General features: G+C 39.1%; 1 protein-coding gene across 3 annotated transcripts in view; it reads left to right on the forward strand.

The window, feature by feature from the left end:
• The window catches only part of UBR2 (ubiquitin protein ligase E3 component n-recognin 2), a 75,669-nt gene that overhangs the window by 30,415 nt on the left and 26,961 nt on the right, over nucleotides 1–18,293 (forward strand). For 2 of the 3 annotated variants that reach the window (XM_081313697.1, XM_081313696.1), the window contains exons 16-29: nucleotides 789–850; nucleotides 1,043–1,153; nucleotides 4,159–4,224; nucleotides 5,318–5,440; nucleotides 5,575–5,638; nucleotides 5,995–6,119; nucleotides 7,147–7,199; nucleotides 8,210–8,312; nucleotides 9,641–9,689; nucleotides 11,216–11,370; nucleotides 11,462–11,564; nucleotides 16,157–16,266; nucleotides 16,362–16,442; nucleotides 17,733–17,914. In XM_081313697.1, coding sequence (XP_081169823.1) covers nucleotides 789–850; nucleotides 1,043–1,153; nucleotides 4,159–4,224; nucleotides 5,318–5,440; nucleotides 5,575–5,638; nucleotides 5,995–6,119; nucleotides 7,147–7,199; nucleotides 8,210–8,312; nucleotides 9,641–9,689; nucleotides 11,216–11,370; nucleotides 11,462–11,564; nucleotides 16,157–16,266; nucleotides 16,362–16,442; nucleotides 17,733–17,914 — 1,387 coding nt within the window. Of the gene's footprint in view, nucleotides 1–788; nucleotides 851–1,042; nucleotides 1,154–4,158; nucleotides 4,225–5,317; nucleotides 5,441–5,574; nucleotides 5,639–5,994; nucleotides 6,120–7,146; nucleotides 7,200–8,209; nucleotides 8,313–9,640; nucleotides 9,690–11,215; nucleotides 11,371–11,461; nucleotides 11,565–16,156; nucleotides 16,267–16,361; nucleotides 16,443–17,732; nucleotides 17,915–18,293 lie in introns of those variants that run through there. The other variant, XR_014024597.1, reaches the window with a different exon arrangement.

An 18,293-nucleotide genomic window follows, 5' to 3' on the forward strand; every position in this document is an offset into this window, starting at 1 on the left:
ACAAGTCATAAAAGAGCCAAGGTTCCTTACCCCTGTCCTAGTCTCATGGTTACTGCTTGATCAGCAGGCAAAGGCTATGTCTAGGAGAACCTTTGCTGATCTTTGGCTGGTACACCATTTGCAATCTTTTTTGGAATTGGAAGCTTTATTCCACTGATTCACATTGTAATCATCTCTGAGCTATCTAAACATGGCTACTGTAGAAAACTGCCTTTAAGACTACATTTGCTATAAAATATAGCAGTTTCTTTACTGATAAGTGATAGTCATTACAGTTATGTGACATTGATTCTTTGGATGCTACACTGCCCACCAGTAGACTTCCAAGTGCTGTTCAAAATGATGGTTTTTAATTTATAAATCTTTCATGGCTCAGTACTAGATATCTCCAGGGCAATGTTCTTCAAGTACAACCATCCATTTGTCCCAAGCAGAGTTGACACAGATCCCATTTTATGTTAACTGCATACGTGAGAATGTAATGTTTTTCTGTTATGGTTTCAATTCTGTGGAATAGCCTACACAAGATCCTGTTGGCCCATTCTCCGATGGTATTTAGAATGACAGGGGTTTCACATATATTTAACCGATAATCTATAATTTAAACATAAAAAAGCTTTTAATTAGCAGATGGCAGCTATTTTGTGGTTTTTACATTTCATGTTAGTACTATTGTACTGATCAAATTACAAACCACCAGGAGTGTTTTGGGGATTCTGGTAGTATATAGGTACAAAAAATAAATATTGTAATATAATCAATATAATGCATTTTTGTTTTTAATATAGGTCTACATGCACTTTTGAGCAAAACAGAAGTAGCATACAAGTTTCCAGAACAACTGCCAATGGTGAGTAGTAGTATGTTAATAAACCTCTACGACTCAGATACAAGTGAACTGTTAGAGAGATCCAGAGTGACAGTGCCAGAACCATAATAGCCATAACTTCCTATTTTTTAAGTCATGGAAATGGATTTTTGAATGCTCTTTAAAAATATAAAACAAATACATTGAGTTTTGTGTTATCTTCAATTGATACAGAGTGAACTTAGTCCACCTATGTTAATAGAACATCCCCTGCGATGTCTAGTTCTATGCGCCCAAGTTCATGCTGGAATGTGGCGGAGAAATGGATTTTCACTTGTTAATCAGGTAAGTCCTGAATCGAAAAATTTATTTAATCTTTTTCTTTTATCAGAATCGTAGAACAGTTTGATTTTCTTATTGCTAAAGAGTAAAGTGCTCTGCATAAACGATTAATTTTAAAGCTGTGGTCTGATTATTTTATATGTTTTCCTAAATTTGTTAATCAAGGGTAATTTTTTTGAACTGGAAAAGCTTGTTTATTTGTATGTATGTATGTCATATTCAGTATGTGTGACGCTGAATAAATATATGAAGTTTTAATCTCCTCTGCAAGCTGTGGTACCTTTTTTTAATCTCAACTTTATTTTTTTTTATAAATAACTCAAGATGGCAAATATCTCTAATACTCCTTTCTCCTATTTTCCCCACAACAACAACCCCTTGAGGCGAGTTGAGAAAGTATAACTGACCCAAAGTCACCCAGCTGGCTTTCATTCCTAAGGTAGAGCTAAACACACAAATTCCTGGTTTCTAGCCCGTGGCCTTCACCATAGACCAAAAGAATTTCACCTACAAGGTTGCTGTGAGAAATATGCTATGTACTTTGCAGATGAAGTCTCTTGCATTTGTTCTACATTGGATTCCAGCTTTAGAGCAGTGCCAGTGGAGGTTACAGGGCTAAATCGTGCAAGGTTATTTGAGGAGCATTTCATCCCGTTGCACCTGAGCATGTGAACAGGACTTTTGCAGCTGCTAGTTTGGCCGTCTCAGTGTTCCACGTGTCTTCTGGCTGGCTAAAGTTACCTGGGTGGAGACATAACTGGGTTTGAGAGATGGTTAATAATTTCTTGAGGGCGGGGTGGTCCCATTGGCTCTCGAGGAGGTGGTGGTGCAACCTCTCCAGAAGGGGCCATTGCTTGACCTAATCAGTCTGGACAGCTTTTGGGTCTGTCAGTCTCTAACCTCTCATTTTTGGTATAGTTGTATAGAAGGTGGTCACATAGCAGCTCCAGAGAACCGTGAATGAAGTGGATTATATGGAACCTTTTCAGTTAGGCTTCAGGCTGGGTTACTGGACTTAGATGGCATTGATCATGCTCTTAGATGACCTCCGGCAGGAACTCAATGGGTTGTCTCTTCTCTCCTATTTAACATCTACATAAGGCTGCTGGATGAAGTGACGGTTTGGGGTGAGATATCATCAATATGCTAATGATACTCAACTTTATACCCCCACCCTTGACTGCCTGAGTAATGCTGTGAATGTCCTGTCCCAGTGCTTGGAGGATATCAGCATCTGGATAGGGCATAATGGGATTTGGTACACCAAAGCGCAAATGAATGGCTTTGCGTATTTGGGCTAATCAGCTATAGACTTGTGAAGTTTACATTAGCAATCCACAATACAACATCCAAAATATCTAACCAATTCAAAATGTCCATGCTAAAAATATAGAATTAAACCATAGAAACAGATGGAGTAAATTTAGTTCAAATAATATTAAATGCAGGTGGTGATAGTGGTGCTACAATATACTAACAGCTAAATTCTGTCTTGAAAAACTTCTGAAATATAATCAATGAGGCAAACCTTAATTCTAAAGGGACACAATTCCAACAATTGTGCAAATTATTCCAACTGTTTTCTGCAATAGAAAACAGTACCTCCAGGCCTCAGTTCCTCTCATTTCATGAAAGTGAGGCTATAATTAAGAGCTTTTCCAAAGATAAATGTACCAGTTAGAGTTATTCAGTAGAAAGAGGTAGATACATATAAGGCATTATAGGTAAAAAAAACAGATCACATCTGGGAATTTATTGGAATGAGGGGCCTGAAACTGAGGTATAATGTACCCATTAATAAGCAAGCCACTCATTCTTTATCAATTTCCAAATGATTTTCAGCATAGAGTGCATTGTAATCATATAGTGATGACAGCATGAGTTTCACTAAAATATTACGTCCATATAGGACCCTAACTGGCACAATGTCCAGGGCTTGGAAGTAGCACTCATGGCCATGGCTTCCATCTTCCAGACCAGTAGCCATGACTTCCAAATAATCGACCTTCTCCTTTAGATATTTTGAGAGACAATATTGGAGTTGTCTAATGTCCTCAATGAATAAACAATAACTCTTGCATGGATGCATTTTTAGCCTGTTTCATTGTGTCCTCAGCCTCAAGACACAGGTTCAAGACTTTCACAACCTCATTACTATGGACTGGAGTGGCAGTGTACATTTGAGCATTATGAGCATATTGATGGTCCTATAACTCAAACCAACGCACTATCGCTTCAATGGTATTATGTAGATTGAGTTAATGGGGCAAAGGATCAAGCCATGAGGCTCCCCACAAAAAAGAAACCACTAAGTCAATCTCACCTCCCTAGTCACCACTGAGCAGAACTGCCTACAAGGAAGAAACAACAATTGTAGAACAGTTATTACTTCCAATCTTCAAGAGTGGTCCATAAAAATTTGATGATTGATGGTACTGAAAGTTGCTGACGGATCTAAGAGGACCAGGAGGGTTGGGGAGTCTTAGATCCTGATAAAAGTCATCCACCAGTCACATGCCAAACCCTGAATTATGACTGAAAGAGAGGTAACAGTAATAGATTATAATAACTTCCTCCACTGCATTCTATAGCTGAACACTCATGATCCTCTTAGTAACTTTAGTGAAGGTTGGAGACAGAAAAATAGTTGCAAAAAATGGCTGTATCCAGTGACAGGAGCTTCCTTCAGGACTGCAGACATCATCATCTCACACAGAACAGACACTGACAATCTCCTAAACATGCCTCCACTTGCCTGCAAATGTGCAGAATGCAGCTGATGAGAATCATGTGAGAAAATCCCCTTTTTACTTTATCAGAGTCTACAAGTCAAGAAGATTCCCAGGTTATATGGTAATTTATTTTAACTGATCTTGTTCTTGTGAAGTCAAGATTTTGATGAATCTGAGGAATGTTGTCAGCAAAATGCAATGTAAAGTGGTTATAGCAACAAGACATCAAAATCCAAATTGAAACATATATCAAACTCTGAAAACTTTCTCTTTCAGATATACTACTATCATAATGTAAAGTGCAGAAAAGAAATGTTTGACAAAGACATAGTAATGCTCCAGGTAATATTTTTGTTTGGATAATATACCTGCCTTCTTAAAAAAAAGTTTTTTAAAGTATTTACTTACATTTTCTCTAATCAGTTGAGTTCTTTGGGGAAAAAATACTCCTTAGGTATTTGATGCTTCCCAGTAGTCTGACGCTCTGTGCTTATGGGCATTTTTTTTTCTTTTCTGGTTCAGTGGCAAATTGAGGATCCTGGGAAGGAGGGCCACGTGTTTTCTTCTGTGCATAAACTTACATTAAAAAATAACACTCAGAATAGTCCTTTATGCTGTCAGGTTTTTTTCCCCAATGTACTTACCCTTTTGTGGCTATGGAAAAGTTATATATTAATATATTCTGATAAAACCAGTATTTTTAAAAAGTACAAAACTTGGAAAAACAAATATTCAGTATGCTACTTTTGCTTGAAAGAGAGATCACAGTTAAAAGATTTAGAAAGGGCTATAATATGAATTTGTTGACATCACCCTGTATATAGTCAAGGCTATAGTCTTCCCAGTTGCAATGTATGGCAGTGAAAGTTGGACCATAAGAAAGGCTGAGCGCCAAAGAATTGAGGCCTTTGAACTATGGTGCTGGAGAAGACTCCTGCGAGTCCCTTGGACTGCAAGGCGATCAAACCGGTCAGTCCTAGAGGAGATCAACCCTGACTGCTCTTTAGAAAGCCAGATCCTGAAGTTGAAACTCAAATACTTTGGCCACCTAATGAGAAGGAAGGACTCACTGGAGAAGAGGCTAATGCTGGAAAAGATTGAGGGCAAGAGAAGAAGGGGACGACAGAGAATGAGGTGGTTGGATGGAGTCACTGAAGCAGTAGGCGTGAGCTTAAATGGACTCCAGAAGATGGTAGAGGACAGGAAGGCCTGGAGGAACATTGTCCATAGGGTCACGATGGGTCGGACACGACTTCGCAGTTAACAACAACAACATAATATGAAGACTCATGCTGCTTCTTATGCAACTATTTTATTAAGTATTTGTATTTATAAAGGAAGACAGATTTTATATGTGAGTATGGCCAATAGTACAATATTTCCATGTAAGTTTATATCATTCTGTTCTCTTCATCTGAACTTCCTTTTTTTTTAGACAGGTGTGTCTATGATGGATCCAAACCACTTTTTGATGATGATGCTGTGTCGCTTTGAACTTTATCAGATATTTAGCACTCCTGATTATGGCAAAAGATTCAGTTCTGAAAATACCAATAAGGTACATCATGAGATGTTGAAGATACAGTTTCAAAGCTTTAAAAACGTATTGCAAATAAATTACAAACTGTTATATCTTAATGTGAAAATATCTGGAAGTGCTTCCTAATATATTTTAGTCCTTGTTTCTTTCAGGATATGGTTCAGCAAAATAATACCCTCATTGAAGAAATGTTACACCTAATTATAATTATTGTTGGTGAGTTTATGCTTTTAAGTTAATATCTATTGATTAATTTTATGATTAATTCTAATTATAGTTAGAAGTCCTCCTATTTATAGAGGTTGTTTAAGTTCGTTTATTAATTTACTGTACTTACAACTCCAAATGAATGAAAGTACAAATTTCTTCCACTTCTTATGCTCCTTGATAAAATAAAATTATTTTGGCGGTGTTTATGATCATGACACAATCCTTGTATCTTGTCATATGACAATATAAATATCTCTTCAAATGTTTTACTAGAAAAAGTAGTCACTTCAGTGGCTTCTATTCGGCATATGCATAAAATGGAATTGATCATTGCTTACTGAAATTATTGATTTGTTTTATAGGAGAGAGATTTACTCCAGGAATTGGGCAGATTAATGCTACAGATGAAATCAAAAGAGAGATTATTCACCAGCTGAGCATCCGACCCATGGCTCATAGTGAATTAGTAAAAGCATTGCCAGAAGATGTGAGTCTTATTAAAAATATTTCAGTTATACTTTTTAAACTGGTGGGTGATCTTTGGGTATTTCTAATATGTTGGAATTGGTGATGAAGATTCCTTCAGGTAGCAAGGAATTAAAAGTTTTTATAGAAAATTTTTCCCCAGCAGGCTTTATGGATGTATTAAATACGTTCCCCACAATTTTATACTCCCTAGAAATTAGTAGATATATTGAATTTTCCAACTTACCTAGAGTACTTTATTTTGTTGCAATTTAATCACAGTGACTGTTACTACTAAAATCCTAAACAGGAAGGTGAGATATGGGAAATAAAATTTCAAAAACATAGAAAGATATTGTTATTCCAAATTATTTTGCATTAAAATTGTTGTGAGATTATAGAAAAGTTATAAAAAGTATAGTGACTCAGTCACAATAACTAATGTTAAGATAGCACAGTCTTAGAGACTCTTAAATTGTTAACACTTCTAGGTTACCAATAAAGGAGAATATTTGTAGCTCAGAGTTGAAATGAGGGGTCTTTGTTGCTCTCTGAGCTTGGTTGTTTTCTTGAAGATGTTTCATTACTCAAACTAGGTAAAATTATCAGTGCTAGTAAAGAGTGGGGTTCACTCTTAGTTTATATTCTATCTGGTGGGAGTGGTTCTTGGAGGGTCTTCTCCAAGTGGTCTTGGAGTATAAATTAACTCCAAGATTAACATCAGACCAACAGCCAAGAAGTAAACAATGCCCAATCAAGGAACTGCCAAACAAGCTAACAATAAACAGCCAACCAAAGAACCTCCAAGACTAGTCCCACCAACATTGACAGGGCCAGCCACTGAAGCAAACCTTACTTCTCACTAGCACTGACAATATTACCTAGTTTGGGTAATTAAACATCTGCAAGACAACAACCAAGCTCAGAGACCACCAAGCAGCCCTCACTTCCAGATTGATCTAGCCGATTATTACCTTAGGGAATGTATGTATGTAGGGAATGTATGAAAAGCATATACATATAAACATATTTTTCCTTTGATTTCATAGGAAAACAAAGAGACCGGAATGGAAACTGTCATTGAAGCAGTTGCCTGTTTCAAGTAATGGCTTCCTTACAACAAACCTCTTTAAATGTGTAAAATAGTATATATTGTGACCCAAACCTAAAATACTGTTTAGGACTGAGTTATACTTCATTTTTAAATCCTGCTTTATGAATGGTTTAATTGAAAATATAGACTTTTTACAAATTTAAGAATTGACAGTTGTTAGAGATAATGTAAGAAGTAAGATTCTGCATGTTTTGAGGGACTTTTTTTGTTAAAAGTACTGACAAAGCATTTTTTTTATTGTGATGAAAAATACTACATGGAAAAACTTCTGAGAAATATAGTTATATTAGCAGGAAAAATATCTGTTGTGCCTCATCTCCCCAAATACACCAAACATGTATTTGAAGACCAATTTATAAATTTGGATTTAGCCATTTCCTTGTTTTTGAAGGGTGGTCTTGCTTCAACAGGAATGAAGAAGTTGTTATGCTCCAAAGCAAAATGTTTAGTGGAGAAGCACTAAAGGCAGAAACCGCCAGTCTTGATGGTTATTGTCAGGGCAGTAGAGCTCAGGAGAAAATGAGGGTTTCTTTCTCATCTTGGGTTTAGGCAGCAACAAGAACGGGTTTCTTTACTATTAATAGCTTGACCATAAGCATGGTATCAATTGCCTGTGTACCATATATCACACACCTGTCATTTAAGAAGCTACACATTTGTCTTATGTGATGGTGAATTGAAGGGCTGTCAGTGGACCCCATTGATGACCTATGTGAAGTCAAATATAAGGATTCAGGTGGAAGGGAAGTCCTGTTTACCTGGCATCATTCAGTCATCCTTCCAGTCAGTCAGAGGCCCTGAGTCTTATTTTTGCCAAAGTAGAATCTGTGCTTGTGAGCAAATAAGCTTTGTGCAGTCATTAATACTGATAATTCAGTTAAAAGTATAAGATGTCATTCATATTGATGGGTTAGTGTGCTTGTTGTTTCATGGAGTAGTTTAGAATGCTGTCATTCAATTATTACAATGCTGATTATACATTTCCAATTATCTTTTAGGAAACCAGGATTAACAGGAAGAGGCTTATATGAGTTAAAGCCAGAATGTGCTAAAAATTTCAATTTATACTTTTACCATTTTTCAAGGGCAGAACAGTCTAAGGTAATTATGCAAAATGGAAACTTTCATTATATAATTCTATAAAATTATGAAGCCTTGTACAGAAAACAGTTAAAATAATGACCTAAATTTGGATTCTCTTTAGTCAATACGTTGCAATGTAATAAGTGCACCCTGAAATAAATGCCTGCATTATAGATTCAGATTGAGCTTATAGCAGTAGAGTATATCTTTGAAAGAAATAAAGTAGATTGGTTGTTTTGGTAATTTAAGTGTGAGTAAAGAGAAACAAAAAAATGTTGCATGGATAGTTTCATGAAGGAATTAGAGATAGAAATTCTCTGCATGAAGACAATAGCAGACTCAGTTACAGCAGGAGAAAACAGTTCATTGAGAAACATAAACAGTTTATAAATCTCTGAAGGAAGTAAGATATGGGCAAGAAATTTGAGGCAATTGGTGAGGCATACAGGATAAAGGTAATAATATATTACTAATGAGGAGGAAACAAATAAGCAAAATTAATGATGTCAAGGTAGATGAAATATATGCCAGATGCTTACAGAGCTGGGGGGAAAAATTGACTGCATCTTTTCTGGTTTTGAAAATAGAAGGGTGTTATAAGTTTGGAATTTCTTTTAAGTTTGATTTTTTGCTGCTATTGTAACTTTTGGAATTATTTTTCAGAACAGTAGTTGAAACAATTTTAAATGAAAAAAGGTACTGAATAACAAATGCAACCCATAGAATGTTTAAGATTCTTAGAAACTCATCTGCCTATGGCCACATTGTTCGGTCTGGAATCTGGCAGTTGTCTTGGGCTGTATCACATTTCTGTTACAAATCACCATCATTATCTTGAAAGTGTTACTGGGGAGCTGGAAGTTACAGCTGCTTACTATTGAGGCTTAGGTAGTTCTTGGCCAAAATGGCAGCACCATGACAAGATGGTACAGGAGTTACAATTTTCTCACTATTTGATCTTACAATAACATGTCAAATGTCAAACTCCTCCAAATAGTGGGTAAGATAATGGTAAAATTAATTTTGACTTTATAAACAATTATGACTATTCTACAATCATATTTCATTATTTCCCCCCTGCTGGCACATTCAGTGTTACAGTTTGATAACTGTTGAAGGTGTCTAGGGGCTGCACTCAGGCCTTTGATGATTGCATCTTGGGCCTTCAGGTTGTTTAGTTTATGTTATAAAGTCTATCCTGATACAAATATGAACAATAGAGATGAATGTTTTTGAGTTCAGGTAAAATAAGAAATTGGAACGTGAAATAAATGCCAAGAAATAAATTAGCTATCCAGAAATTATGTTGTTGTCTTTAGTGTTTGCATTGTTTTTCATTTTTTAAGGCAGAGGAAGCCCAAAGAAAACTAAGACGACAAAACCGTGAAGACACAGGTACTTATGCTTCTAGTTTGTGTTATACTCTCCGTATTTGTTGCTCTCATTTTTTTTAATATACTGAGAAAATCATATTGACTTTAAGCTAGATGAACAGATGTTATGAACTAGTGTTGTAAAACACTATTTTTCTTTTTTTCCAATCAAAAAATAAGGCTGCCATTAAAGCAAACAACTGGGTATGCCATAAATCAGAGCTCCCCAACCTTTCTGGCTTGGTGGCCCAGAAGGAAAGGGGAGCAGCAGGGAAATGTGCGCACATGTGGCCCCACGCCTGCGTGTGGGCGGTACTAGTGTGCATGCGCAAGTGGGCTGCACCAGCTACGGCATGTGGGTGGGCATCCACGTGCTGGTGCAAACAGTCCACTGGCGTCCATGTGACGCTGGTGGTGGTGCTAGCGTCCCCGCGCATGCACAAATGGGGTTGCTAGTGCCTGCGCAGCAGTGCTACTACGAGTGGGGGGGCAGCTATTCCTGGGGCCCAATAGCCAACAAGCCACAGCCCAGTACCAGGCCACAGACCATAGCCATAAATGACTACATTATTTACCTCACTGCATTTGTATATGTGACATATTAGGCTGCTCCAAAATTTAGTATCAGCTAAGAATTGTATCTCAAAACTCATAACACTTCCCATACTATACACATTGTTCTTCAGATTATTCTTGCCTAATTTGGGATTCGTGAAATGAATGTAGCCACTATGTATATAATGTATGTAATGCATTCTAGTGCTTTACTAGCTACCTGTATGGTTTCAAGTAACTCAGGAAATGTGTTAAGTGCCATACATTATGATTAGTGTTTGTGTTGATTTTCAATTTGTACTTGCCTTAAATAAAACTTTTTAAAGATCATATTATCTGTGGTTTTCTTAACATATCATGCTTGATTTCCCTAAGCAATATAGTTTGAATTTGCTTATGCCAATAATGAAGTATTACAACACAATATATAGAAGACTTTATAGAACTAAATATTATCAGTTAGAATGGTGTGGCAGTTAATTTTTCATCTCTGGATCATTTATTATAATGTTTTCATAACAGATATCATTAGCTCTGTCAGATTCCTTGACAGAGTATTACCCTCCAGTGTTTCTCCATTCATCAAAAGTTATTAAATTGCATTGGATGCAATATGTGCCAGTTTGAGTTTTGGGACATTTTACTTGAAAAGAAATCTCTTACTGAGTTGTTTACATCTCTCTAGGGCAGACATGTCAAACTCGTGATGTCACGTGACATTGCATGACATATCAGAGCTTTTTTCCCATTGCCGACAAAGGGGTGGGCACGGTTTCCTGGTGATGTGTCCGGGCCGTGGGCTGGCAATTTGACACCCCGCTCTAGGGATAGATACAGTGGGTACGGGTAGAATTGTATTAAAAATACAATAAACTAATTTATTTTGTTAATTTGAAAAGTTCCACACCTATTCTTATATGTTCCTAATATACTGAATTACCTAACTATAACTTTCCCAATGTATTAACAACAATGTATTAATTTTTGTTTCAGCACTCCCACCTCCTGTATTACCATCATTTTGCCCTCTGTTTGAAAGCCTGATTAATATTCTACAGTGTGATATCATGTTATGCCTTATGAGAACAATCCTTCAGTGGGCAGTAGAGCATAATGGATATGCCTGGTCAGAGTCCATGCTACAAAGGGTGTGTAAATTTGCAGTTTTCATTAATTCAAGAATACAAATTATTTCTGATTTGCACTTTTGAAAAGGAAAATTTTGTCATTTTTTCCTAGATTCTCCACTTGATTGGAATGGCACTACAAGAAGAAAAGCAACATATTGAGAATGCTAGTGAAGATAATCTTGTGACTTTTACATTCAGTCAGAGGATTGCAAGTAGGTTGCTACTTCTGCGCAAATTGCAATCTCTTCATATTTCTTTTACCTAATGTTGTTGTTGTTAGCTGCGAAGTCGTGTCCGACCCATCGCGAACCCATGGACAACGTTCCTCCAGGCCTTCCTGTCCTCTACCATCCTCTGGAGTACATTTAAGCTCACGCCTACTGCTTCAGTGACTCCATCCAGCCACCTCATTCTCTGTCGTCCCCTTCTTCTCTTGCCCTCAACCTTTCCCAGCATTTGGCTCTTCTCCAGTGAGTCCTTCCTTCTGATTAGGTTGCCAAAGTATTTGAGTTTCAACTTCAGGATCTGGCCTTCTAAAGAGCAGTCAGGGTTGATCTCCTCTAGGACTGACCACTTTGATCGCCTTGCAGTCCAAGGGACTCGCAGGAGTCTTCTCCAGCACCATAGTTCAAAGGCCTCAATTCTTTGGTGCTCAGCCTTTCTTATGGTCCAATTTTCACATCCATACATTGCAACTGGGAAGACCATAGCCTTGACTATATGCACTTTTGTTGATAGGGTGATGTCTCTGCTTTTTAGTGTGCTGTCTAGATTTGCCATGGCTTTCCTCCCCAGGAGCAAGTGTCTTTTAGTTTCTTGGCTACAGTCCCCATCTGCAGTGATCTTGGAGCCCAGGAAAATATAATCTGTCACTACCTCCATTTCTTCCCCATCTATTTGCCAGGAATTGAGAGGGCCAGATGCCATGATCTTGGTTTTCTTAATATTAAGTTTCAACCCAACTTTTGCACTCTCCTTCTTCACCTGCAACAAGAGGCTCTTTAGTTCTTCTTCACTTTCTGTCATTAGAGTGGTATCATCTATATATCTTAGGTTGTTGATATTTCTCCCAGCAATCTTAATTCCAACTTTTGATTCATCTAGCCCTGCCTTTCTCATGATGTGCTCTGCATATAAGTTAAATAGGCAGGGCGACAGTATACAGCCTTGCCGGATTCTTTTCCCAATTTTGAACCAATCAGTGGTTCCGTGTCCAGTTCTCACTGTTGCTTCTTGACCCTCATATAGGTTTCTCAAGAGACAAATAAGATGGTCTGGTACTCCCATCTCTAAGAACTTGCCATAGTTTGTTGTGATCCACACAGTCAAAGGCTTTAGCATAGTCAATGAAGCAGAAGTAGATGTTTTTCTGGAACTCCCTAGCTTTCTCCATGATCCAGCATATGTTGGCACTTTGATCTCTAGTTCCTCTGCCTCTTCAAAATCCTGCCTGTACTTCTGGTAGTTCTTGATCCACATACTGCTGGAGTCTAGCTTGTAGGATTTTAAGCATAACTTTACTAGCATGTGAAATGAGTGCAATGGTGCGATAGTTTGAACATTCTTTGGCACTGCCTTGCTTTGGAATTGGAATGTAGACTAATCTTTTCCAATCCTGTGGCCACTGTTGAGTTTTCCAAATTTGCTGGCAAATTGAGTGTAGCACTTTTAACTGCATCGTCTTTTAAGATTTTGAATAGCTCAGCTGGAATACTGTCACCTCCACTAGCTTTGTTGTTGCTCAGCTTTTCTAAGGCCCGCTTCACTTCACATTCTAGGATGTCTGGCTCGAGGTCTGTGACCACCTCATCGTGGTTATCAGGGACGTTAAGCTCGTTCTTGTATAGTTTTTCTATGTAATTTTGCCACCTCTTCTTAATCTCTTCTGCCTCTGTTAGGTCCCTGCCATTTTGGTCCTTTATCATGCCCATTTTTGCATGAAACGTTCCCTTCATCTCTCCAATTTTCTTGAAGAGATCTCCGGTCTTCCCTATTCTATTGTTTTCTTCTATTACTTTGTACTGTTCATTTAAGAAGGCATTCTTATCTCTTTTAGCTATTCTCTGGAATTCTGCATTCAGTTGGGCACATCTTTCTTTTCCTCCCTTGCCTTTCACTTCCCTCTGTCCTCAGCTATTTGCAAAGCTTCCACAGAGAGCCATTTTGCTTTCTTGCATTTCTTTTTCTTTGGGATGGTTTTAGTTGCTACCTCTTGTACAATGTTGTGAACCTCTGTCCATAGTTCTTCAGGCACTCTGTCTATCAGATCTAATTCCTTAAATCTATTTGTCACCTCTACTGTATATTCAACAGGGATATGATTTAATTCATACCTGAGTAGCCTAGTGCTTTTCCCTACTTTCTTCAATTTAAGCCTAAACTTTGCAACGAGAAGCTCCTGGTCTGAGCCACAGTCAGCTCCTGGTCTTGTTTTTACTGACTGTATAGAGCTTCTCCATCTTTGGCTACAGAGCACATAGTCAATCTGATTTCTGTGATGTCCATGTGTAGAGCCGTCTCTTGGGTTGTTGGAAAAGAGTGTTTGCTATGACCATCATATTCTCTTGACAAAATTCTATCAACCTGTGCCCTGCTTCATTTTGTACTCCAAGGCCAAACTTGCCTGTTTTTCCGGTTATCTTTTGGCTTCCTACTTTAGCATTCCAATCCCCCATGATGATCATGGGTCGGCAACCCGCGGCTCCAGAGCCGCATGTGGCTCTTTGAGCCATCTCCTGCGGCTCCCAGCCGCCCGGTGCACACGCACCTCTTCGAACGGGCAGTGGTGCGCGCGCACCTCTCCAGCTCTGTAGACTGGCCGCGGCAGCTTTCTCAAGAAGCGGCACCGCTGCCCATTCTGAGAGGTGCGCGTGCACCTCTCCGAACGACCGTAGGTGCGCGCGCACCTCCCCAAACCTTTGGAGAGGTGCGCGCGTACCTCTGCGCGAACGGGCAGCGGCGCCGCTCTTTGAGAAAGCTGCCGCGGCCCATCTGCAAAGCTGCCGAAAGCGGCAGCTTTGCAGACGGGCCGCGGCAGCTTTCCCAAGAAGTGGCGCCGCTGCCCATTCCGAGAGGTGCGCGCGCACCTCTCCGAACGACCGTAGGTGCGCGCGCACCTCCCCAAACCTTTGGAGAGGTGCACGTGTACCTCCGCGCGAACGGGCAGCGGCGCCGCTCTTTGAGAAAGCTGCCGCGGCCCGTCTGCAAACCTGCCGCTTTCAGCAGCCTGCAAACGTGCCGCGGCAGCTTTCTCAAAGAGCGGCGCCGCTGCCCGTTTGCGCGGAGGTACGCGCGCACCTCTCCAAAGGTTTGGGGAGGTGCGCGCGCACCTACGGTCGTTCGGAGAGGTGCGCGCGTACCTCTGCGAGAGGCTCCCACTTTTTTTATGTGTGATGGAACCGGTTCCCAGTGGCTCTTTTCCTTTTTCAGGTTGCCGACCCCTGCCCATGATGATAAGGACATCATTTTTTGTTGTTATTTCTATAAGGTGCTGTAGGGCTTCATAGAACCAGTCAATTTCATCCTCTTTAGCACTGGTGGTTGGGGCATAGACCTGGACTACCGTGATATTACTTAATACATAGTAAGATATATTATTCAGTTTCAGAATGAATTGGTTATATTTAAAAACTTACTTTTATTAAACTATTAGAAATAATAAGTGTATGTGGAGATTCTCAGTCATCCAGGTCATAATTGTCTCAAAGGTGCTTTTTTCAAAAGGCAACTGAATTGCTTTTTCCTTGAGGAAAAAGATGTTTCACTTCTCATCTAAGAAGCTTAATTGCTTCTGGCAGGATGGTGGGGACAATGGAGGGATTAGTTCTGACAGGATGAGGGGAGGGGTTGGAAGGATCACATTTCTTTGCAGTCATCAGGTTGTTAGCACTCTCCCTGAGACCTTTTGAGGCCACTTGGGAGTTTATCTGTGCCTTCAAGGTCACCTTGGTATTGCTGAAAGGACTGCATCGTAGACAGGAGATGGGTGGTGTCTTATCCTTCCTCCCTCTGTTGTGAGAGGGCTACTCAATATTACATAAGTAGCCTGTTTTACCCCTCTTTCAAACCAATGGTCCTCTCTATCAAGAATGTGGACTTTGCTGTCTTCAAAAGAGTGACCTTTATCTTTCAAATGTAGATGGACTGCTGAATCTTTTCCTGATGGGTTTGCTCTCCCATGTTGTGAAGTGGTTGTTTTGTTTCACCAATGTACATATTGCAATACAATACAATGAGACATGTTACAGGGAAAATACACATATTAAATCTGAAGAACCCTTGCCCGCTTCAGAACTGCATACCTCCAAATACAAATATATTTGTATTGTAATTACCTTATTGCTGATTACAAATATTTTATTATAGTTTTGTATATAACATTTCTGTTTGTAAAAACACAGTCTCCTTTTCTGGCTAAGAATTATCCTCTTGTTTTTACCATGTGCGTATGATGCATTTCATGTACAGCTGTCTCTGTCTGTCTCTCTCTCTCTCTCTCTCTCTCTCTCTCTCTCTCTCTCTCTCTCTCTCTCTCTCTCTCTCTCTCTCACACACACACACACACACACACACACACACACACACACTCAAGTTTCCTGTAGTTCATTATAGAAAATAAAAGATTTATCTCCATGTAAGATTTATTGTGGCGTTTGGTTCCCCTATTTTATAAGAAATTAAATGGATGATAATTTTGCAATCAAGGAAGAAATGTTTAATAAAGGAAAGACACCCATTGGATTTGTGTTCCTCTATACAGCCAAAATAGATGCAAATAGATTTCCTTTATTTTTGTTTGAAACAGGGCCTTGTGAGACACCCCGCAATTCCCCAAGTATATTAGCCATGCTAGAAACTTTGCAAAATGCACCCCACCTAGAAGTGCATAAAGACATGATCAGATGGATACTAAAGGTAAATTGTACTATACCCTACTATAAACTTGTTTTATAGTTTTGTGGCCAAAATAAAAAAATTGTAGCAAATACTAACATACTTTCTTGTTCCAGACGTTTAATACTGTTAAGAAACTCCGAGAGAGATCTTCTACAAGTCCTGTTTTGGAGACTGAGGGAAATTTTATGGAAGAGGTAATATCAATGCAAGGGGCAAGCAACACAATTTGGGTAGATTCTAAATATAATATGATAATCTGGCCAGCAAGTTATTTTACAAATTATTATACATTACTATGTAACGTGTCTAATAATTGTTTTGAGTTTTCTAATTAAAAACATTTTAATCACTAGTAGAGTAGTGGTAGTCACAATAGGCAACTAATGGTGCATGGTAAAAGCTTTATTATTAATTGATAATGATTAACTGAGGAATGCGGCAGCTCTGCAAACAGGCCGCAGCAGCTTTCCCAACGAGCGGCGCCACTGCCCGTTTGGGCAGAGGTGCGCGCGCACCTCCGCCCATTTGGAGAGGTGCACACGCACCTCTCGGAACGGGCAGTGGCGTCGTCCATTGGGAAAGCTGCCGCGGCACATTTGCAGGCTGCCACCTTCCTCTGAAGGCGGCAGCTCTGCAAACGGGCCGCGGCAGCTTTCCCAACGAGCGGTGCCACTGCCCATTCGGACGGAGGTGCGCGCGCACCTCTCCAAAGGTTTGGAGAGGTGCGTGCGCACCTCCGCCCGTTCGAAGAGGTGCGCGCGCACCACTGCCCATTCGAAGAGGTGCGTACGCACCGGGCGACTGGGAGCCACAGGAGACGGCTCAAAGAGCCGCATGCGGCTCCGGAGCCACGGGTTGCCGACCTGTGCACTAGGCCATTAACTTGTGCACATTTTTATGATCACATTGTACTAATGCTGAAAGAAAAGTATTGGATGCCAATTGTTACTTGCTTAGTAGAAATAGTACATTTAAAAACCTTTATCTAAGGGTTTGACTCTTGTTATGAGTTAACTTGAATATTATGATCTGCAAAGTAAGCCTTACTTACAGGAGCTATTGGTTGGGCGTCTGATAAAGGGCTTTCTATTGTGTCATTACCATCTTGTAGAACATACACACTTTGAAATTGTGATTGGTCTCACTTTCTCTGCTTTCAGAAAAGGCCTCAATAGATCTTTCCATCTTTTGGATCTTTAATGTTACCTTTACACATTATTTGAAATGTTAAAAAATATAATGCATCCATAAAATTGTTCTGTGGAGAGACATGCTATAACTTTAGTTAATAAAAATAATTTTAAGAAAGATTTTCTTTAATGAACGACAGCAAGTGAAAAAGTGCCAAATATTGCCAAATATTGCTGTGTAAGAATGCTTGACTCATTTTGACTTAATACTAATCTAATGTGTGCATTAAATATATAAATTACACATTTTCAAAGACTTAAATGATTAGTTGTCTATCATCATCAACTTAACAGAGCTCACGAGATAAAGAAAAGGCCGAGAGGAAACGAAAAGCAGAGATTGCTAGATTGCGAAGAGAGAAGATCATGGCACAGATGTCTGAGATGCAGCGGCATTTCATTGATGAGAACAAAGAACTCTTCCAGCAAACCATAGATGAACTTGAAACTTCTACCTCCAGAGTGCACGATCATAGGTAAGATGAAAGTGTCAATAAACTTTGGCAACCTAAATATTATTTAATTTTTAAATAATTTCATTTTATTCTTTTGCAGTAGCAATGCCATTAGTATTCATATTTCTAATTTCCTGACTGTTCAACTTATGTCTCCTTGTGTCGTCACAGAATTGTTCCAATTCAGTTGTATCTGTTACTCACAGAAAGGGGAATGCAGTGTTGAACAATTCTCTCTCATTTGGACACTCACTCTGTTTTGAACGTTAGAATAAATTGAAAGGTTTGATATAAATTAAGTAATAAATTTACCCCCTCCTCCAACCAAGCTCCCAGTACAGCAGACAAATGAAGCAAATGAAGAGAAGAGAATTGACACTTGGTTTTTTCTCTCTCACCC

The sequence above is a fragment of the Vipera berus genome (assembly GCF_964194415.1).
Source record: "Vipera berus genome assembly, chromosome: 1".
NCBI lineage: Eukaryota > Metazoa > Chordata > Lepidosauria > Squamata > Viperidae > Vipera > Vipera berus.